Source organism: Rhinoraja longicauda, chromosome 15 (assembly GCF_053455715.1).
Source record: "Rhinoraja longicauda isolate Sanriku21f chromosome 15, sRhiLon1.1, whole genome shotgun sequence".
Taxonomy (NCBI): Eukaryota; Metazoa; Chordata; class Chondrichthyes; order Rajiformes; family Arhynchobatidae; genus Rhinoraja; species Rhinoraja longicauda.
Window position 1 is genome coordinate 49,428,097 of NC_135967.1, and position 24,087 is coordinate 49,452,183.

At 46.2% G+C, this 24,087-nt stretch overlaps 1 protein-coding gene across 6 annotated transcripts in view; it reads right to left on the reverse strand.

The window, feature by feature from the left end:
- The window catches only part of dnaaf6 (dynein axonemal assembly factor 6), a 46,794-nt gene that overhangs the window by 15,138 nt on the left and 7,569 nt on the right, over nt 1-24,087 (reverse strand). For 2 of the 6 annotated variants that reach the window (XM_078412062.1, XM_078412061.1), the window contains exons 2-3: nt 21,335-21,452; nt 16,100-16,163 (exon numbers count right to left, since the gene is read on the reverse strand). In XM_078412062.1, coding sequence (XP_078268188.1) covers nt 16,100-16,163; nt 21,335-21,424 — 154 coding nt within the window. In that variant the 5' untranslated portion in view covers nt 21,425-21,452. Of the gene's footprint in view, nt 1-16,099; nt 16,164-16,734; nt 16,787-21,334; nt 21,453-24,087 lie in introns of those variants that run through there. The other 4 variants (XM_078412065.1, XM_078412063.1, XM_078412067.1 and 1 more) reach the window with 3 other exon arrangements.

Consider the following 24,087-nt stretch of genomic DNA (forward strand, 5'->3'; position numbering starts at 1 on the left):
CCGGTTACAACTGGAATTCTCTGCTAGTTCCCCAGAACCCGCATTTCCTTGATCTTTCAGTATCTATCATCAGCACCTTAAATATTTCTAATGGTCCATCTCCAACACCACTGTTGGCAGAGAATTCCAGGGCACTCTCAGTTGTAAATGACTTGCCTCTTGTCCTGTAACTGTGTCCCTATGTCTGCTAAGGTGGATGTGAAATGTGTCCATTAGTAGAACAGTTTGTGTGTCTAGTACTAACAAAAACATTTCAGTGATTCTGCAGTGATATTTTTACATTCATTTTTCAGGGTCTGGGAATCACTTATCGCCGATATCAAACACTCTCCAACTGACCACTTGTTAGGCCATTTCAGAATCCATTTTGAAGAAGCCAGTCACATTGGTGAGCACAAAGGTACGTACCATAAGACTGATTAACAAGAACCCAATTTCTGCCCGGAACGAGATTATTAAACTAGAAGAGTTGTTTATGATTATCCAACAGTTTTAGTGTCAGTAATTACACAAATTATTCATAAGTGAATTTAAATTCCATGGTTTACATAATGAGCTGTGAGCCATGTCTCTAGTCCACTCGCGAGGTGAATGAATGGCCTGGCTTGGCCAATGGACAACAGGTAATAAATGCTACATAACCATGTGTACAAATTTGTTCAGGACTTGTATATTGTAATATCTAATGTGTACATTTGTAGATATTTACAGGTGACAGCCAACTCTATTTGATATTGAACATAAGAAATAGTTGAGATAGTTTGTGAGGGTCGGGTCTCTGTGATGTCACAATAACGGCTCTGATGTCAGACCAAGTTCCTCATTCATGCAATAAAACCTAGCCCGAGATTTTATTTCACTTTTCTGAACTTCTGTTTATCAGTTTCGTAGATTGATACCACTCCTTGGAAGGTAAAACCTTCCTTAAAATAATGGATGTATGCAATTCAGTGGGTGATTGTAATAGAGAACTGCCTCAGTGTTGTACTTGAGCTTTGGAAGCTGGAGAGTTTGGGGTGAATGTCGAGTAAAAATAATAAGAGCATGGGTAAGAGGGTGAATGAGGAAGTAGGAGTCAGATAGGCACTGATCTTCAATTGCAGCAGTATTGGACTGGGATTGTCTTTCAATCCCAGCAACATGGAAAGACATTTATAGTTTGGATAGGGTTTCGAAGCGGGTTAACAGGATGACTACTAATCTCTGAAGACCCACTGAGCCCAAATTTAATTATTTTGTTAGCTTTTCCAGAAATCACTGGGATAGAAATGTCCTGCCCTTAACTGGCACTATACAGGTAACTAATGCTTGGTTATTCCATTGTCATTGGTAAATCTTGCTTCTCAAGCATCTTTGTTTTGTAATTTGCAAGTGAATTATATTTTGTTCCCAATGAATGCTTGGTAAGGGTTTGTTAGTAAAACCAAAGCAGGCATTTGTGATGCTGACTCTGTGATCTATTGACATGGACATAGAAAACATAGAATAGTTCAGCACCAAAACAGGCCCTTTGGCCCACAGTCGATTCTTCTGACTGTCTATACAATCCATGCCTCTCATATTTTTATATACTTCAATCAGGGTTGTATAGTGACATCAGAGCACATCAAGAGACAGTACATCCTAAAAAATTGGTAAGTTAATGAGCCATTCTAAATTGCCTCTAATGTGCAGCAGTAGAATGTGAGGGAGTTGATGAGAAGGTGTGATGAATATTCCCCAAACGCCCTGTTCACACGCCGTACCTCTCTATGGCGTGCCCCAAACGCCCTGTTCACACGCTGTACCTCTCTATGGCGTGCCCCAAACGCCCTGTTCACATGTCGTACCTCTCTATGGCGTGCCCCAAACGCCCTGTTCACACGCTGTACCTCTCTATGGCGTGCCCCAAACGCCCTGTTCACACGCCGTACCTCTCTATGGCGTGCCCCAAACGCCCTGTTCACATGTCGTACCTCTCTATGGCGTGCCCCAAACGCCCTGTTCACATGTCGTACCTCTCTATGGCGTGCCCCAAACGCCCTGTTCACATGCTGTACCTCTCTATGGCGTGCCCCAAACGCCCTGTTCACATGCTGTACCTCTCTATGGCGTGCCCCAAACGCCCTGTTCACATGTCGTACCTCTCTATGGCGTGCCCCAAACGCCCTGTTCACACGCCGTACCTCTCTATGGCGTGCCCCAAACGCCCTGTTCACATGTTGTACCTCTCTATGGCGTGCCCCAAACGCCCTGTTCACATGTCGTACCTCTCTATGGCGTGCCCCAAACGCCCTGTTCACACGCTGTACCTCTCTATGGCGTGCCCCAAACGCCCTGTTCACATGTCGTACCTCTCTATGGCGTGCCCCAAACGCCCTGTTCACATGTCGTACCTCTCTATGGCGTGCCCCAAACGCCCTGTTCACATGTCGTACCTCTCTATGGCGTGCCCCAAACGCCCTGTTCACACGCTGTACCTCTCTATGGCGTGCCCCAAACGCCCTGTTCACATGTCGTACCTCTCTATGGCGTGCCCCAAATGCCCTGTTCACATGTCGTACCTCTCTATGGCGTGCCCCAAACGCCCTGTTCACACGCTGTACCTCTCTATGGCGTGCCCCAAACGCCCTGTTCACACGCCGTACCTCTCTATGGCGTGCCCCAAACGCCCTGTTCACATGTCGTACCTCTCTATGGCGTGCCCCAAACGCCCTGTTCACACGCTGTACCTCTCTATGGCGTGCCCCAAACGCCCTGTTCACACGCCGTACCTCTCTATGGCGTGCCCCAAACGCCCTGTTCACATGTCGTACCTCTCTATGGCGTGCCCCAAATGCCCTGTTCACATGTTGTACCTCTCTATGGCATGCCCCAAACGCCCTGTTCACACGCCGTACCTCTCTATGGCGTGCCCCAAACGCTCTGTTCACATGTCGTACCTCTCTATGGCGTGCCCCAAACGCCCTGTTCACATGTCGTACCTCTCTATGGCGTGCCCCAAACGCCCTGTTCACACGCAGTACCTCTCTATGGCGTGCCCCAAACGCCCTGTTCACACACCGTACCTCTCTATGGCGTGCCTCAAACGCCCTGTTCACATGTCGTACCTCTCTATGGCGTGCCCCAAACGCCCTGTTCACACGCTGTACCTCTCTATGGCATGCCCCAAACGCCCTGTTCACACACCGTACCTCTCTATGGCGTGCCCCAAACGCCCTGTTCACATGTCGTACCTCTCTATGGCGTGCCCCAAACGCCCTGTTCACATGTCGTACCTCTCTATGGCGTGCCCCAAACGCCCTGTTCACACGCTGTACCTCTCTATGGCGTGCCCCAAACGCCCTGTTCACACGCCGTACCTCTCTATGGCGTGCCCCAAACGCCCTGTTCACATGTCGTACCTCTCTATGGCGTGCCCCAAACGCCCTGTTCACATGTCGTACCTCTCTATGGCGTGCCCCAAACGCCCTGTTCACACGCTGTACCTCTCTATGGCTCTAGCAACAGTCTGCTTTCCTTTTTATGGTAACTGACATTCTATTTTTGTGTTCTCTGTTTTCCACACTTTTCCTTTACACTTATCCTCTCAGCTTACTGCATTCGGTCTGGAGTTATTTAGCTAACATGTTTCTGTCACATGAGTGTTTGAAATATTTTCCATCTTCACTGTTTTTTTGCTATTGTTTGTCCCATTTCCTTGATTGGGGTTTTTGGCTTTTGCCAGTTTCCACTGACTTGCATTTACATAACAGGCTTCCTTGTCTGTTTTGGGTGATTAGGATGTTCCAAGCATACTCGCACTATGAAGGGACCATTGTTCTAGGTTCCTATCAGTTCCAACCAAGTTCAGAAACTCTTCTTTGCCACTGTGTTTAGCAAACCTGTTCCCAAGCAGTTAATGGTCGTTTTTAATAAACTAACCCCATCAATTTCTGCAGACCCCTACAATCCTCGTAAATCTTCTCTACAATCTTTCTAGCTTAATTACATCTTTCTTACGGAACGGTGACCAAAACTCAACACAATATTGCAAATGTAGCCTCACCAATGTCTTGTATAACTATAAGAGAACGTCCCAACTTCTATTTGGAGGGTGCTGGGTTAAACCAAAGACAGACACAAAAAGCTGGAGTTACTCAGCGAGTCAGACAGCATCTCTGGAGAAAAGGAATAGATGATGTTTTGGGTCATAAGTTCACAAATTATAGGAGTAGAATTTGGCCATTCGGCCCATCAAGTCTACTCCGCCATTCAATCATGGCTGATCTCTGCCATCTAATCCCATTTTCCTGCCTTCTCCCCATAACATAGATACATAGAAAATAGGTGCAGGAGGAGGCCATTTGGCCCTTTGAGCCAGCACCACCATTCAATATGATCATGGCTGATCATCCAAAATCAGTACCCCTTTCCTGCTTTATCCCATATTCTATGATTCCGTTAGCCCTAAGAGCTATATCCAACTCTCTCACCCGCTCTAATCAAGAACTTGTCTATCTCTGCCTTAAAAATATCCACTGACTTGGCCTCCACAAGCCTCTGTGGAGTTCCACAGATTAACTACCCTCTGACTAAAGAAGTTCCTCCACATCTCCTTTTTAAAAGGGCGCTCTTTAATTCTGAGGCTCTGACCTCTAGTACTGGACTCTCCCACAAGTGGAAACATCCTTTCCACATCCACTCTATCTATGCCTTTCATTATTCTGCAAGTTTCAATGAGGCCCCCCTCAACCTTCTGAACTCCAGCGAGTAGATGCCCAGTGCTGTTAAAAGCTCATCATATGCTAACCGACTCATTCCTGGGATCATTCTTGTAAAGCTCCTCTGGACCCTCTCCAGAGCCAGCACATCCTTCCTCAGATATGAGGCCCAAATTTGCTCACGGTGCTCCAAATGCGGCCGGACCAGTGCCTCAGCATTACTCCTCTCGGGTCGAGACCCTTCTATAGACTGAGAGTCAGGGGAACTGTGAGCAAATTCTGGGGGAGGTGGGACCAGCACAAACAGGACAGTCTGCACCTGAGCTGGAATGGAACCAATGTCCTTGGGGGAGTGTTTGCTAGTGCTGTCGGGGAGGATTTAAACTAATGTGGCAGGGGGATGGGAGCATGAGCAGAGAGACAGAGGGGTGTAAAATGAGGGTAGAAGCAATAGGTAGCAAGGTGAAAAGTAAAAATGGCAGGCAGACAAATCCAGGGCAAAAATCAAAAAGGGCCACTTTTCAACATAATTGTATAAGGGGTAAGAGTGTTGTAAAAACAAGCCTGAAGGCTTTGTGTCTCAATGCAAGGAGCATTCGTAATAAGGTGGATGAATTGAATGTGCAGATAGTTATTAATGATTATGATATAGTTGGGATTACGGAGACATGGCTCCAGGGTGACCAAGGCTGGGAGCTGAACATCCAGGGATATTCAATATTCAGGAGAGATAGCCAGAAAGGAAAAGGTGGTGGGGTAGTGTTGCTGGTTAGAGAGGAGATTAACGCAATAGAAAAGAAGGACATTAGCTTGGAGGATGTGGAATCGATATGGGTAGAGCTGCAAAACACTAAGCTGGTGGGAGTTGTGTACAGGCCACCTAACAGTAGTAGTAGAGTTGGGGATGGCATCAAACAGGAAATTAGAAATGCATGCAACAAAGGTGAAACAGTTATAATGGGTGACTTCAATCTACATATAGATTGGGTGAATCAAATTGGCAGAGGTGCTGAGGAAGAGGATTTCTTGGAATGTATGCGGGATAGTTTTCTAAACCAACATGTAGAGGAACCAACGAGAGAGCAGGCTATTCTAGACTGGGTATTGAGTAATGAGGAAGGGTTAGTTAGCAGTCTTGATGTGCGTGGCCCCTTGGGCAAGAGTGACCATAATATGGTTGAGTTCTTCATTAGGATGGAGAGTGACATAGTTAATTACCGAAACGTATAGATTATTAAGGGGTTGGACACGTTAGAGGCAGGAAACATGTTCCCAATGTTGGGGGAGTCCAGAACAAGGGGCCACAGTTTAAGAATAAGGGGTAGGCCATTTAGAACTGAGATGAGGAAAAAAAATTTCAGTCAGAGAATTGTGAATCTGTGGAATTCTCTGCCTCAGAAGGCAGTGGAGGCCAATTCTCTGAATGCATTCAAGAGAGAGCTGGCTAGAGCTCTTAAGTATATCGGAGTCAGGGGGTATGGGGAGAAGGCAGGAACGGGATACTGATTAAGAATGATCAGCCATGATCACATTGAATGGCGGTGCTGGCTCGAAGGGCCGAATAGCCTCCTCCTTCACCTATTGTCTATTGTCTAATTCAGAAACAACGGTTCTGAACTTAAAGAAAGGTAACTTTGAGGGTATGAGACGTGAATTGGCCAAGATAGACTGGCAATTGATTCTTAAAGGGTTGACGGTGGATATGCAATGGAAGGCATTTAAAGACCGCATGGATGAACTACAACAATTGTTCATCCCAGTTTGGCAAAAGAATAAATCAGGGAAGATAGTGCATTCGTGGCTAACAAGGGAAATTAGGGATAGTATCAAAACAATAATAATAATAATAATAATAATGCATTACATTTATATAGCGCTTTTCATACACTCAAAGACGCTTTACAGGGATTTAAAGAACATAGGGAAGTGAATAAATAGATAAATAAGTAAACGAACAGAGAAAGGAGACAGAAGGTGAGGTGACCTTCAGTGGTTGAAGGCAGTACTGAACAGGTGAGACTTCAGTGATGTTTTGAATGTGGTGAGTGAGGAGGAGTCTCTGACGATTTGGGGTAGTGAGTTCCATAGGGTGGGAGCAGCGATGGAGAAGGCCCTGTCCTCCCAGGATCTGAGTTTGGTCCGGATGGGGGGGGATAGGAGATTAGCAAGAAAAAGCAGCCTACCAGAGGACTGGGAGAAATTCAGAGTCCAGCAGAGGAGGACAAAGAGCTTAATTAGGAAAGGGAAAATAGAGTATGAAAGGAAACTGGCAAGGAACATAAAAACTGACTGCAAAAGCTTTTATAGATATGTGAAGAGAAAAAGATTAGTTAAAACAAATGTAGGTCCCTTGCAGTCAGAAACAGGTGAACTGATCATGGGGAACAAGGACATGGCAGACCAATTGAATAACTACTTTGGTTCTGTCTTCACTAAGGAAGACATAAATAATCTGCCGGAAATAGCAGGGGACTGCGGGTCAAATGAGATGGAGGAACTGAGTGAAATCCAGGTTAGTCGGGAAGTGGTGTTAGGTAAATTGAATGGATTAAAGGCCGATAACTCCCCAGGGCCAGATAGGCTGCATCCCAGAGTGCTTAAGGAGGTAGCCCCAGAAATAGTGGATGCATTAGTGATAATTTTTCAAAAGTGTTTAGATTCTGGAGTAATTCCTGAGGATTGGAGGGTAGCTAATGTAACCCCACTTTTTAAAAAGGGAGGGAGAGAGAAAACGGGGAATTATAGACCAGTTAGCCTAACATCGGTAGTGGGGAAAATGCTAGAGTCAGTTATTAAAGATGGGATAGCAGCACATTTGGAAAGTGGTGAAATCATCAGACAAAGTCAGCATGGATTTATGAAAGGTAAATCATGTCTGACGAATCTTATAGAATTTTTCGAGGATGTAACTAGTAGAGTGGATAAGGGAGAACCAGTCGATGTGTTCTATCTGGACTTTCAGAAGGCCTTCGACAAGGTCCCACATAGGAGATTGGAGTACAAACTTAAAGCACACGGTATTGTGGGTTCAGTATTGATGTGGATAGAGAACTGGCTGGCAGACAGGAAGCAAAGAGTAGGAATAAACGGGTCCTTTTCAGAATTGTGCTGGGACCCCAGCTATTTACAATATATATTAATGATTTGGACGAGTGAATTGAATGCAACATCTCCAAGTTTGCGGATGACACGAAGCTGGGGGGCAGTGTTAGCTGTGAGGAGGATGCTAGGTGGCTGCAAGGTGACTTGGATAGGTTAGATGAGTGGGCAAATGCATGGCAGATGCAGTATAATGTGGATAAATGTGAGGTTACCCACTTTGGTGGCAAGAACAGGAAAGCAGACTATTATCTGAATGGTGGCCGATTAGGAAAAGGGGAGATGCAAAGGGGAGACCTGGGTGTCGTGGTGCACCAGTCATTGAAAGTAGGCATGCAGGTGCAGCAGGCAGTGAAGAAAGCGAATGGTATGTTGGCATTCATAGCGAGGGGATTTGAGTATAGGAGCAGGGAGGTTCTGCTGCAGTTGTACAGGGCATTGGTGAGACCACACCTGGAGTATTGCATACAGTTTTGGTCTCCTAATCTGAGGAAAGACATTCTTGCCATAGAGGAAGTACAGAGAAGGTTCACCAGATTGATTCCTGGGATGGCAGGACTTTCATATGAAGAAAGACTGGATAGACTCGGCTTGTACTCGCTGGAATTTAGAAGATTGAGGGGGGATCTTATAGAAACTTACAAAATTCTTAAGGGCTTGGACAGGCTAGATGCAGGAAGATTGTTCCCGATGTTGGGGAAGTCCAGAACAAGGGGTCACAGTTTAAGGATAAGGGGGAAGTCTTTTAGGACCGAGATGAGAAAGTTTTTTTTCACACAGAGAGTGGTGAATCTGTGGAATTCTCTGCCACAAAGGGTAGTTGAGGCCAGATATATAAGAAAATAACTGCAAATGCTGGTACAAATCGATTTTAGCCTCCTCTATGGCTCACCCTCAAAAATCATCAGTAAACTTCAATACATTCAAAACTCCGCTGCCCGTCTACTCACCCACTCCCCGATCCGTGACCATATCACCCCCGTCCTTTACAAACTCCACTGGCTCCCCATCCCCCAGAGAATCCAGTACAAAATCCTCCTCATGACCTACAAAGCCCTCCATAACCTGGCCCCATCCTACCTGACTGACATCCTCCACAGGCACACTCCCACCTGCACCCTCCGCTCTGCTGCTGCCAATCTCCTCTCCTCCCCATCCGGACCAAACTCAGATCCTGGGGGGACAGGGCTTTCTCCATCGCTGCTCCCACCCTATGGAACTCACTACTCCAAACCATCAGAGACTCCTCCTCACTCACCACATTCAAAATATCACTGAAGTCTCACCTGTTCAGCACTGCCTTCAACCACTGAAGGTCACCTCACCTCACCTTCTGTCTCCTTTCTCTGTTTGTTTACTTATTTATTTATTTATTCACTTCTCTATGTTCTAGAAATCCCTGTAAAGCGTCTTTGAGTGTTTGAAAAGCTCTATATAAGTGTAATGCGTTATTATTATTATTATTATTATTATTTATTCACAAAATGCTGGAGTAACTTGAGGCCAGTTAATTGGCTATATTTAAGAGGGAGTTAGATGTGGCCCTTGTGGCTAAAGGGATCAGGAGGTATGGAGAGAAGGCAGGTACGGGATACTGAGTTGGATGATCAGCCATGATCATATTGAATGGCGGTGCAGGCTCGAAGGGCCGAATGGCCTACTCCTGCACCTATTTTCTATGTTTCTATGTTTCTAAAAGGAAACGAGAGATATAGACTGTGATGTAGAGAGAGAACCCTAAATGAATGAAAGATATGCAAAAAAAGTAACGATGGTAAAGGAAACAGGCCATTGTTAACTGTTTGTTAGGTAAGAACGAGTATAGCCAATGAGACCCAACAAAACGACTTTGAAGCCGGTATGACTTGGGTGGGGGAAGGGATGGAGAGAGAGGGGATTCCGGGGTTACTTGAATTTAAAAAATTTAAAAATCATACCACTGGGTTGTAAGCTGACCAAGCAAAATATGTACTTGTGAAATAGTACTTGTACTATTGTTTAGTGTCTTGTTTATTGTACTTGTTTAGTGCCTCTTATTCTGTTAGTAATTCACTTGATTTCAGCAGTGCTACTCATTACAAACTAAAATGAACCAGATATGGTTCATCAAATGAAACATTTTTAAGTTGGTATGTTCTTCTGAAGTAAAAATGACAAATTGTATGGGTCATAGAAACATAGAAAATAGGTGCAGGAGTAGGCCATTCGGCCCTTCGAGCCTGTACGCACCGCCATTCAATATGATCATGGCTGATCATCCAGCTCAGTAACCTGTACCTGCCTTCTCTCCATACCCCCTGATCCCTTTAGCAAAAAGGGCCACATCTAACTCCCTCTTAAATATAGCCAATGAACTGGCCTCAACTACCTTCTGTGGCAGAGAATTCCACAGACTCACCACTCTCTGTGTGAAGAAATGTTTTCTCATCTCGGTCCTAAAAGACTTCCCCCTTATCCTTAAGCTGTGACCCCTGGTTCTGGACTCCCCCAACATCGGGAACAATCTTCCCGCATCTAGCCTCTCCAACCCCTTAAGAATTTTATATGTTTCTATAAGATCCCCCCTCAGTCTTCTAAATTCCAGCGAGTACAAGCCTAGTCTATCCAGTCTTTCTTCATATGAAATAGGGTCACAGGACTCTATACTTCAACTGTTGAGTGTACACCGCAAGCAGCCACCACATGACAAATAGAACCATATTGGCACCATCTGGCTTCAAATAGTGAAAGAGCAAATTATCCACATTCCAAAGTTCCCAACTCCTTCCAAATGAATACAAGAGCAATGTCTTTCACAACAGCAAAAATCATTTATCCTCTAGAATTGGCTGGTAGATGCTCTATTCTATTGTTAATATTAATCTGTCCATTATGTGTGCATTGTTTTAGGATGGTGTCGGCAGTGAAAAGGGTGAGGAAGAGATCAGGAAGAATGGTGACACTTGTCAACAAAATAAGACAGGCAAAGCCTCCATCCAACACAGCAGGCAAGCCGATGGTCAAAGCATCGGCGAATAGGCTGAGGCGAAGGCCAAGACTTGCTGGCACAAGGGTCTCTCAAGGCATGGCGCCATTCGTTGGCACAAGGAGGGTGAGGAAGACAAAAATAATGATGAACAAGAAAAAGCAGCAGTGGATAGCAAGAATGTTGGGCATCAAAAAGCAGTGGAGGACATGTTCTATGATGAAGGATGTAGATACAATCTCAACTAGTATATGGAAGAGTGCAGCAGGTAGGATGTGGTCAGCATTGACAGTAGACATGCACACAGTCAGGGAGTTGTGGAATCGTACTGCATAGAAACAAGCCCTTTGACCATTACATCCTTGCCATCCATGGTACCTACCTGGACTAATCCCATTCACGTGTTAACCAATCTTCTATGCCTTGGGAATTCAAGTACCTGTCTAGATATTTCTTAAAAGTATTGAAAGCTTCTTCTGTCTCCACCATCTCTTCAGACAATGCATTCCAGTCTACAACCAGGCTCTGTGTAAAAAAAATTCCACTCACATCCCGTCCCGTGAAGAGGAAAAAAATAGTCAAGGCAATGAAGAGGAAAAAAATAGTCAAGGCAAATGTGGGTCCCTTGAAGACAGAAGCAGGGGAATTTATTCTGGGGAACAAGGAAATGGCAGATGAGTTGAACCGGTACTTTGGATCTGTCTTCACTAAGGAAGATACAAACAATCTCCCAGATGTTCTAGTGGCCAGAGATCCTAGTGTGACAGAGGATCAGTTCCTGTGGATTGGAGGGTAGCTAATGTTATCCCACCTTTTAAGAAAGGAGGGAGAGAGAAAACGGGAAATTATAGACCAGTTAGTCTGACATCAGTGGTGGAGAAGCTGCTGGAGTCAATTATAAAAGACAAAATGGCGGAGCATTTGGATAGCAGTAACAGGATCGTTCCGTCAGCATGGATTTACGAAGGGGAAATCATGCTTGACTAATCTTCTGGAATTTTTTGAGGATGTAACTAGAAAAATTGACAGGGGAGAGCCGGTGGATGTGGTGTACCTCGACTTTCAGAAGCCTTTGACAAGGTCCCACATAGGAGATTAATTGGCAAAATTAGAGCACATGGTATTGGGGGTAGGGTACTGACATGGATAGAAAATTGGTTGACAGACAGAAAGCAAAGAGTGGGGATAAATGGCTCCCTTTCAGAATGGCAGGCAGTGGCCAGTGGGGTACCGCAAGGCTCGGTGCTGGGACCACAACTATTTACAATATACATTAATGACTTGGATGAAGGGATTAAAAGTACCATTAGCAAATTTGCAGATGATACAAAGCTGGGTGGTAGTGTGAACTGTGAGGAAGATACTATGAAGATGCAGGGTGACTTGGACAGGTTGTGTGAGTGGGCAGATGCATGGCAGATGCAGTTTAATGTGGATAAGTGTGAGGTTATCCACTTTGGTGGTACGAATAGGAAGGCAGATTATTATCTGAATGGTGTCACGTTAGGAACAGGGGACGTACAACAAGATCTGGGTGTCCTTGTGCATCAGTCACTGAAAGGAAGCATGCAGATACAGCAGGCAGTGAAGAAAGCGAATGGAATGTTGGGCTTCATAACAAGAGGAGTTGAGTATAGGAGCAAAGAGGTCCTTCTGCAGTTGTACAGGGCCCTAGTGAGACCGCACCTGGAGTACTGTGTGCAGTTTTGATCTCCAAATTTGGGGAAGGATATTCTTGCTATTGAGGGCGTGCAGCGTAGGTTTACTAGGTTAATTCCCGGAATGCCGGGACTGTCGTATGTTGAAAGACTGGAGCGACTAGGCTTGTATACACTGGAATTTAGAAGGATGAGAGGGGATCTTATTGAAACATATAAGATTATTAAGGGGTTGGACACGTTAGAGGCAGGAAACATGTTCCCAATGTTGGGGGAGTCCAGAACCAGGGGCCACAGTTTAAGAATAAGGGGTAGGCCATTTAGAACGGAGATGAGGAAAAACCTTTTCAGTCAGAGAGTTGTGAATCCGTGAAATTCTCTGCCTCAGAAGGCAGTGGAGGCCAATTCTCTGAATGCATTCAAGAGAGAGCTAGATAGAGCTCTTAAGGATAGCGGAGTCAGGGGGTACAGGGAGAAGGCAGGAATGGGGTACTGATTGAGAATGATCAGCCATGATCACATTGAATGGCGGTGCTGGCTCAAATGGCCGAATGGCCTCCTCCTGCACCTATTGTCTATTGTCTACACTTGTCACCTTAAACCTATGGCCTCTTGACTTAAATGTCCTCACTGGTGGAAGAGCATTTGTCCATGTCCTCTACCTGTGCCTCTCTTAATGTTGTATATCCCTCTCAGGTAACTCTTTAGCTTTCTCTACACAGGAAAACTAACCTAGCCTAGTAAAATTGAAGTTCTTGGAGCAGTGTACATATTTACAATTAACATCAGGCAGCAGTCACTGAAATACCACAACAGAATTAATTCTATGTGACATTCTTGGCACAGAAACCGCCCTTTGGCCCGCCATGTTCATGCTGACATTGATTACATTGATTGCGAGTGAGATAATACCAGAAACTCCTGCACTGCCTGTCTGCATTGCCTGGTGGTCACCCAACTATCTGGCTGGATTTTTAGTGTTGCCTTCCGGAAACTACTGTCCATAACCCTTGTTGCCTCCTGTAAGCTGCTCAGTATATCCAAACCCCACTCCAACTGATCCACGGGTTGTGAGAGAATCTTGTGCAGGCAGATGAGATTTGTTTATTTTGGCATAGAACCGTACAGCACAGGCCAGGTACAGACCCTTCCACCAACAATGTCAGTTGCAAACATAATGACAAGCCCATCTCTTATATGCCTGTACATAATCCATGTCCCTGCATTCCCAGCATATCCATGTGCCCATCCAAAAGTCACCTAAATGTCACTATTACATTTGCCTCCAGCACCACCCCTGGCAGAGCAGTCCAAGCACTCACCATCCTCTGTGTCAAAAGACTTGCCCTGCACATTTTTACATTTTGCCCCTCTCACCTTAAAGCTATGTCCTCCAGTCCATGGGAAAAGCCCATCTTCAGTTTAGTTCAGTTTGGTTTATTGTCATGTGTACCGAGGTACAGTGAAAAGCTATTGTTGCGTGCTAACCAGTCAGCGGAAAGACAATACATGATTAATGCATATCGTGTTCAGCATGGCCATTGCAGGACTAAGGGCCAGCTCCTGTGCTGTACTCTGCCCCTGTACTCTGCCCCTGTACCCTGCTCCCAGTACTCTGCTCCCTGTACTCTGCTCCCTGTACACTGCCCCTGTACTCTGCTCCCTGTACTCTGCCCCTGTACTCTGCTCCCTGTACACTGCTCCCTGTACTCTGCTCCCTGTACACTGCCCCTGTACTCTGCTCCCTGTACTCTGCCCCTTTACTCTGCTCCCTGTACACTGCTCCCTGTACTCTGCTCCCTGTACACTGCTCCCTGTACACTGCTCCCTGTACACTGCTCCCTGTACACTGCTCCCTGTACTCTGCTCCCTGTACTCTGCTCCCTGTACTCTGCTCCCTGTACACTGCCCCTGTACACTGCTCCTGTACTCTGCTCCCTGTACTCTGCCCCTGTACACTGCTCCCTGTACACTGCTCCTTGTACACTGCTCCCTGTACTCTGCTCCCTGTACTCTGCTCCCTGTACTCTGCCCCTGTACACTGCCCCTGTACTCTGCTCCCTGTACTCTGCTCCCTGTACTCTGCCCCTGTGCTGTACTCTGCCCCTGTACTCTGCCCCTGTACACTGCTCCCTGTACTCTGCCCCCTGTGCTGTACTCTGCTCCCTGTGCTGTACACTGCTCCCTGTACTCTGCTCCCTGTACACTGCTCCCTGTACTCTGCTCCCTGTACTCTGCCCCTGTACTCTGCCCCTGTACTCTGCTCCCTGTAAACTGCTCCCTGTACACTGCTCGCTGTACTATGCTCCCTGTACTCTGCCCCTGTACACTGCTCCCTGTACACTGCTCCCTGTACACTGCTCCCTGTACTCTGCCCCTGTACTCTGCCCCTGTACTCTGCCCCTTGTACACTGCCCCTGTACTCTGCCCCTGTACACTGCTCCCTGTACGCTGTACTCTGCTCCCTGTACTCTGCTCCCTGTACTCTGCCCCTGTACACTGCTCCCTATGCTCCCTGTGCTGTACTCTGCTCCCTGTACTCTGCTCCCTGTACTCTGCTCCCTGTACACTGCTCCCTGTACCCTGCTCCCTGTACTCTGCTCCCTGTACTCTGCTCCCTGTACTCTGCTCCCTGTACTCTGCTCCCTGAACTCTGCTCATTATACCCTGCTCCCTGTACTCTGCTCCCTGTACACTGCCCCTGTACTCTGCTCCCTGTACTCTGCCCCTTTACTCTGCTCCCTGTACACTGCTCCCTGTACTCTGCTCCCTGTACACTGCTCCCTGTACACTGCTCCCTGTACTCTGCTCCCTGTACTCTGCTCCCTGTACTCTGCTCCCTGTACACTGCCCCTGTACACTGCCCCTGTACTCTGCTCGCTGTACTATGCTCCCTGTACTCTGCCCCTGTACACTGCTCCCTGTACACTGCTCCCTGTACACTGCTCCCTGTACACTGCTCCCCGTGCTCTGCTCCCTGTACACTGCTCCCTGTACTCTGCTCCCTGTACTCTGCTCCCTGTACTCTGCTCCCTGTACACTGCTCCATGTACACTGCTCCCTGTACTCTGCTCCCTGTACTCTGCTCCCTGTACACTGCTCCCTGTACTCTGCCCCTGTACTCTGCCCCTGTACTCTGCCCCTTGTACACTGCCCCTGTACTCTGCCCCTGTACACTGCTCCCTGTACGCTGTACTCTGCTCCCTGTACTCTGCCCCTGTACACTGCTCCCTGTACACTGCTCCCTGTACACTGCTCCCTATGCTCCCTGTGCTGTACTCTGCTCCCTGTACTCTGCTCCCTGTACTCTGCTCCCTGAACTCTGCTCATTATACCCTGCTCCCTGTACCCTGCTCCCTGTACACTGCTCCCTGTACCCTGCTCCCTGTACTCTGCTCCCTGTACTCTGCCCCTGTGCTGTACTCTGCTCCCTGTACTGTACTCTGGTCCCTGTGCACTGCTCCCTGTACACTGCTCCCTGTACACTGCTCCCTGTACACTGCCCCTGTGCTGTACTCTGCTCCCTGTACTCTGCTCCCTGTACTCTGCTCCCTGTACTTTGCTCCCTGTACTTTGCTCCCTGTACACTGCTCCCTGTACTCTGCCCCTGTGCTGTACACTGCTCCCTGTGCTGTACTCTGCTCCCTATACCCTGCTCCCTGTACCCTGCTCCATGCTGCACTTGGATCCTTTACCTGTGGGGTTCGATCGCTTTGGTCCAATATGGCCGGGCTGCAGAGCAATGGCTCCTTCATCAGGCTGCAACCCAGAAACACAACAGGCAGCAGTCATTACATCATCAACAACTGGCTCATTGCTGATATCTTTCAACATGGAATCAAAACATTAAATTGCATGTCATAGCATTTTTTTATTGTTCATGCCAGTTTCCAATATATCGAGATTATATTCCAATAGATACCCATTGTCGCTCGATTTCACAGTTCGGCGAGCAAGCAAAATCACCACAGAGCCAATTGTCAGATGTGGGGAGCCTTATGCTCCTAACCCTGCAACAAATTACCAGCATCACTCCCCTGAAAAGGCAAATGCTCCCACTTCAGTAGCAGGTAGTGACGTCACCTCTGCTTCTGAATGTTCAGACTCAACCTCCGTTCTCTAACAGTGATAAATTTACCTGCCCCCTTGAAGGTGATAACTCTACCTCTCCCCTGAAGATATTCTCACCCCTCCCCTGAAGATGAAACCTACCCCTCTCCCCTAAAGTCCTACAGTTGTACAGCTTGGAATTGGACCCTTGTTTTAGATACCAAATACGCTCTGTTTAGAAAACTTTGCCCTCAGATCTCTGTAAATATTTCTCTCTCACCTTAAACCAACACATTGTTGCAGCTTGCTGATGTGCTGCGCTAGAGTCGGAGTTCGATCATGACCTCTGGTGCTGTCTGTATGGAATTTGCATGGTCTCCTCCAGGTGCTCCATCGCAAGGAAGTGTGGGTTGGGTTTCATCTTCAGGGGAGGGGTGAGAATATCTTCAGGGGAGAGGTAGGTTAACTGGCTGCTGTAAATTGTTTCCTCGATACCTCTACCTAGTAAATCAAGAAAGCTGGATGCCTTCTTCACTGCCCTATCCATCAGTGCCACGATTTTTATCAAGCTGTGAACTTGAACCACAAGATCCCTCTATGGCAAACTGAAAACAATCCCCAGCACTGATCGCTGTGATACATCACTAGGTACAGATTTCCAGTTAGATAAATACCCTTCCACCACTACCTCCTGCCTCCTACCACCATTTGTCAGAATGCCTTGGATCTGATATGCCCAAACTTTCATCACCAGCCTACTGTGCAGAAATTTGTCAAAACCTTGCTGAATGCCATGTGCACTATGTCTACTGACTTATCTTCATCAGATTTGTGAAGCAGGATTACCCATGCACAAAACCACACTGACTCCCCCTAATCAGTCTCTGCCTTTCCAAGTGATCATAACCATTATCCCTAATGACTCTTTTCAATACTTTCATTAAGAGGAGACTCAGGGGAAACTTTTACACTCAGAGGGTAGTCCGTATCTGGAAGCTACAAAACATAGAAACATAGAAAATAGGTGCAGGAGGAGGCCATTTGGCCCTTCGAGCCAGCACCGCCATTCATTGTGATCATGGCAGCCTTTCCCCATATCCTAGAGCTCTATCTAACTCTCTCTTAAATCCAGCCAGTGATTTGGCCTCCACTGCCCTCTGTGGTAGAGAATCCCAGATACAATAATGCCCTTTAACACACATTTGGACAGATCAATGGAAAAGAGGGGATTAGAGGGGTGTGGGCCAAATACAGGCAAATAGGGCAGGCCAGTATGCCAACTTGGGGCAGCATGAACAAGATGGACTGAAGGGCCAGATCCCATACTGTACAGTTATATGACTCTACAGCTACTAACATAAGGCTCACCGGCCTATAATTTTCCGGCTTTCCCTACTACCCTCTTGAATATGAACAATATTAACTACATACCTCTGCCTGAAGGACCTGCCCCAAAATGTCATCTGTTTATTTCCCTCCATAGATGCTGCCTGACCTGCTGAGTTCTTTCACCATTTTTGTTTAGTCATGATTGCAGATTCTGCAGCCTCTTGTGTCTCCATTAACTACCCACCAATCTTCTGACATTGCACGCATGGTTATGAGGAGAAGGCAGGAGAATGGGGTGAGGAGGGAGAGATAGATCAGCCATGATTGAATGGCATTGACTTGATATGCCGAATGGCCTAATTCTGCTCACTTACGACCTTATGAGGCAAAGGTTTTTGTCAGAGTAATCTCCTTCCCAAAACACACTGGGATAAATTCCACTAGGCCTATTGGTCCCTGAGGGGATTTACTCTTTCCCCAGCTATTCTCTTCTTTCTATATATTAAAGGTTTAGAATTACAATAGACAATAGACAATAGGTGCAGGAGTAGGCCGTTCGGCTCTTCGAGCCAGCACCTCCATTCAATGTGATCATGGCTGATCATTCTCAATCAGTACCCCATTCCTGCCTTTTCCCCATACCCCCTGTCTCCGCTATCCGTAAGAGCTCTATCTAGCTCTCTCTTGAAAGCATCCAGAGAGTTGGCCTCCACTGGCTTCTGAGGCAGAGAATTCCACAGATTTACAACTCTCTGAGTGAAAAGTTTTAACTGATCTCCATTCTAAATGGCCTACCCCTTATTCTTAAACTGTGGCCCCTGGTTCTGGACTCCCCCAACATTGGGAACATGTTTCCTGCCTCTAGCATTAACCTAGTGAACCTACGCTGCACGCCCTCAATAGCAAGAATATCCTTCCTCAAATTTGGAGACCAAAACTGCACACAGTACTCCAGGTGCGGTCTCACTAGGGACCTGTACAACTGCAGAAGGGCCTCTTTGCTCCTATAATTAACTCCTCTTGTTATGCAGGCCAACATTCCATTGGCTTTCTTCACTGCCTGCTGTACCTGCGTGCTTCCTTTCAGGGACTGATGCACTAGGACACCCAGATCTCGTTGTACGTCCCCTTTTCCTTACTTGATACCATTCAGATAATAATCTGCCTTCCTATTCTTACCACCAAAGTGGATAACCTCACATTTATCCACATTAAACTGCATCTGCCATGCATCCGCCCACTCACACAACCTGTCCAAGTCACCCTGCAACCTCATAGCATCATCCTCACAGTTCACACTGCCACCCAGCTTTGTGTCATCTGCAAATTTGCTAATGTTACTTTTAATCCCTTCATCCAAGTCATTAATGTATATTGTAAATAGCTGCGGTCCCAGCACCGAGCCTTGCGGTACCCCACTAGTCACTGCCTGCCAATCTGAAAAGGACCCATTTATCCCTACTCTTTGCTTTCTGTCTGTCAACCAATTTTCTATCCATGTCAGTACCCTACCCCTAATGCCACGTGCTCTAATTTTACCCACTAATCTCCTATGTGGGACCTTGTCGAAGGCTTTCTGAAGGTCGAGGTACACCACATCCACTGACTCTCCCCTGTCCATTCTCCTAGTTACATCCTCAAAAAATTCCAGAAGATTAGTCAAGCATGATTTCCCCTTCGTAAATCCATGCTGACTCAGAACGATCCTGTTACTGCTATCCAAATGCTCTGCAATTGTCTTTTACAATTGACTCCAGCATCTTCCTCACCACTGATGTCAGACTAATTGGTCTTTAATTTTGTGTTTCTCTCTCCCTCCTTTCTTAAAAAGTGGGATAACATTAGCTACCCTTCAATCCACAGGAACTGATCCTGAATCTATAGAACATTGGAAAATGATCACCAATGCATCCATGATTTCTTGAGCCACCTCCTTAAGTACCCTGGGATGCAGACCATCAGGCCCTGGGGATTTATCAGCCTTCAGTCCCATCAGTCTACCCAACACCATTTCCTGCCTAATGTGAATTTCCTTCAGTTCCTCCGTCACCCTAGGATCTCTAGCCACTAGAACATCTGGGAGATTGTCTGTATCTTCCTTAGTGAAGACAGATCCAAAGTACCGGTTCAACTCGTCTGCCATTTCCCTGTTCCCCATAATAAATTCCCCTGCTTCTGTTTTCAAGGGACCCACATTTGCCATAACTATTTTTTTCTCTTCACATACCAAAAGAAGCTTTTACTCTCCTCCTTTATTTTATGGTCTAGCTTACCTTCATACCTCATCTTTTCTCCCCGTATTGACTTTTTAGTTATCTTCTGTTGCTCTTTAAAAGAGTCCCAATCCTCTGGCTTCCCACTCTTCTTTGCTATGTTATACTTCTTTTTTATTTTTATGCTGTCCTTGACTTCCCTTGTCAGCCACCGGTGCCTCTTACTCCCCTTAGAATCTTTCCTCCTCTTTGGGATGAATTGATCCTGCAAGTTCTGCATTATTCCCAGGATTACCTGCCATTGTTGTTCCACCGTCTTCCCTGCTAGGGCCTCCTTCCAGTCAAATCTGGCCAGCTCCTGCCTCATGCCTCTGTAATCCCCTTTGCTATACTGTAAAACTGATACTTCCGATTTTCCCTTCTCCTTCTCAATTTGTAGATTAAAACATCATATTGTGATCACTACCTCCTAATGGCTCTTTTACCTTGAGTTCCCTTATCAGATCAGGTTCATTACACAACACTAAATCCAGAATTGCCTTCTCCCTGGTAGGCTCCAGTACAAGCTGTTCTAAGAATCCATCTCGGAGGCACTCCACAAACTCTCTTTCCTGGGGTCCAGTACCAACCTGATTTTCCCAGTCTACCTGCATGTTGAAATCTCCCATAACCCTTCCTACATTTGCGACATGCCAATTTTAGCTCTTGATTCAACTTGCACCCTATGTCATTTCTCTTTCATTTTGTTTCATGGCCTGGTTTACTTATAATAACTGATAATTGAGTGTATATTTATTGTTGTGCAGCTAACGTTCCTGTAAAGCTGCAGTAAGAGAAGATGTTAAATATAATTGAAAGGGTGCTCATCCCCAAACCATTCTCATTAGAATGAGGAGTTTTGAATTTTAAAAAAAGGTGTGCCAGACTTTTGAATGATCTATACCAATTTATCTGCTATAGGGGTAGTGGTAGAGTCTAACAGCATGAAAGCTAACGTTCCTGTAAAGCTGCAGTAAGACAGCATGAAAGCAGGCCCATCGGCCCAATGGTCCATGCTGAACACGATGCCCCATCTAAGTTAGTCCCACTTGCCTAGGTTTGGCCGATATCCCTCTAAACCTTTCCTATCCATCTACCTGTTCAAATGACTTAAATATTATTTTACCTGCCTCAATTACTTCATCTGGCAGCTTGTTCCATATACCCATCACCCTCTAGGTGAAAAAAGTTGCCTCTCAGGTTCCTATTAAATTTTTCTTCAGATCAGTGAAAACAAAGTCCACAATCTGAAAGATAGTCTGTCTATTAACCTCAGCTTCTGGTACAACAGAAACATACCCGTTCTTCCAGCTCTTCTTCCTCTTGTTCTGGGTGCGTAAGTAGGTTTGACAAAGATTGCAGTTGGTTAACAGAAAAGGTGAAATCCATTCTATTATCTTGTTAATCTTAAATATCCCTGTTTGGAGCAGAAATACATTAGAACATAACAAATAGGAGCAGGGGTAGGACCTGCAGCACCCAGCTCTGCTCCACCATTCATGGTTGTTCTGGTTTCACCTCCATCTTTCTGCCTATTCCACCTAACTCTTGATTTAGCTATTGATTAAAAAAAAGCCTATCACAGTCCAGTATAATTTAGCCTTCATAGCTTTTTATTGCAGATTATTCAAAACATTTGTAACCTTCAGAGGAAGAGATTCCTCTACATTTCTGATATGTGTGTGACCCCTAATTCTGAAACTAGAGCCCCGATCCAGATCCCTCCATTAGAGGGGAAATCCTCTCAGAATAGAGTCATAGAGTGATACAGTGTGGATACAAGCACTTTGGCCCAAATTGCTCACACCAGCCAACATGTCCCATCTACACTAGTCCCACCTGCTCACACCAGCCAACATGTCCCATCTACACTAGTCCCACGTGCCTGCGTTTGGTCCATATCCCTTCAAACCTGTCTTTTCCATGTACCTGTCTGTTTCTTCAATGTTGGGATAGTCCCAGCCTCAACTACCTCCTCAGGCAACCTGTTCCATACACCCACCACCCTTTGTGTGAAAATGTTACCCCTCAGTCTTAGTTATCGTTCTGCAATAATTACTTCAGGGTCTTCAATAAGATTCTCAGTCTTCAATGAATCTAGGCTTAGGCTCTCCAAATTATCCTGCCATCAACATCTGTCTTTCCAGCGATTAAACATATCCAGCTGCTCTGATTTACATGCAGTGGGTGGGTTTTGAATGGGAATGAGGAACACACAACCACCGTGTTTAGGGGAAGGCTGGTGAACGAATGAATAGAAGCATGATTGAGAAGGGAACAGAGTATTACTAATAGAGGAAGAAAGATGGGACAAAGCACTGGTGGAACATAGACGCTGGCATACTAAGCAATCTACTCAGCAGACCGAGTTCCTCCAGCAGTTTTTGTTTGCTCCAGATTCCAGCACTGGCAGTCCCTGTGACTCCATAAACACTGGCATGACTGGTCGGGTTGAATCCTCTGTTTATAGAGTCATAGAGTCATAGAGTGAAAGAGGCCCTTCAGCCCAACTTGCCCACACTGGCCAACATGTCAATAGACAATAGACAATAGGTGCAGGAGTAGGCCATTCAGCCCTTCGAGCCAGCACCGCCATTCAATGCGATCATGGCTGATCACTCTCAATCAGTACCCCGTTCCTGCCTTCTCCTCATACCCCCCCCCCCAGCTACACTAGTCCCACTTGCCTGAGCTTGGTCCATAACCCTCCAAACCTGTCCTATCCATGTACCTGTCCACTGTACATGGAAAGATTGGAAAGACTGGGCTTGTATTCACTGGAATTTAGAAGGTTGAGAGGGGAACTTATAGAAACGTATAAAATTACAAAAGGACTGGACAAGCTAGATGCAGAAAAAATGTTCCCAATGTTGGGGGAGTCCAGAACCAGGGGCCATAGTCTAAGAATAAAGAGGAGGCCATTTAAAACTGAGGTGAGAAAAATCTTTTTCACCCAGCGAGTTGTGAATTTGTGGAATTCTCTGGCACAGAGGGCAGTGGAGGCCAATTCACTGGATGAATTTAAAAGAGAGTTCGATAGAGTTTTAGGGGCTAGCGGAATAAAGGGATATGGGGAGAAGACAGGCACGAGTTACTAATTGTGGATGATCGGCCACGATCACAATGAATGGCGGTGCTGGCTCAAAGGGCCAAATGGCCTCCTCCTGCACCTATTTTCTATGTTTCTATATTTCTATGTCTCTTAAATGATGGGATAATCCCAGCCTCAACTACCTCCTCTGGCAGCTTGTTCCATACACCCACCACCCTCTAGGTAAAAAAAGTTACCCTTCGGATTCCTATTAAATCGTTTCCCTTTCATCTTGAACCTATGTCCTCCGGTTCTCGATTCCCCTACTCTGGGCAAGAGACTCCGTGCATCTACCCCTGATCTATTCCTCTCATGATTTTGTACACCTCTATAAGTCCCCCCTCATCCTCCTGCGCTCCATGGAATAGAGACCCAGCCTGCTCAACCTCTCCCTATAGCTCACACCCTCTAGTCCTGGCAACATCCTCGAAAATACTTCTGAACCATTTCAAGCTTGACAATATCTTTCTTATAACATGGTGCCCAGAACTGAACACAATATTCTAAATACGGTCTCACCAACGTCTTTATACAACTGCAACATCACCTCCCAACTTCTATACTCAATACTCTGATGAAGGTCAAAGTACCAAAAGCCTTTTTGACCACCTTATCTACCTGCGACTCAACCTTCAAGGAACCATGCACCTATACTCCTAGATCCCTCTGCTCCACAACACTACCCAGAGGCCAACCCCGTTCCTGCCTTCTCCCCTTACCCCCTGACTACGCTATCCTTAAGAGCTCTATCTAGCTCTCTCTTGAAGGCATCCAAAGTATACTAAGCATCCCTTAGTATACTCTCTAGTAACTTTCCAACTATAGATGTTAAGCTCACCGGCCTATAGTTACCAACGTTTTCCCTGCAGCCCATCTTGAGAAGAGGCGCAACATTTGCCACCCTCCAGTCTTCCGGCACCTCTCCTGTATTTAAGGACGACCCGTAATTTTCAACCAGGGC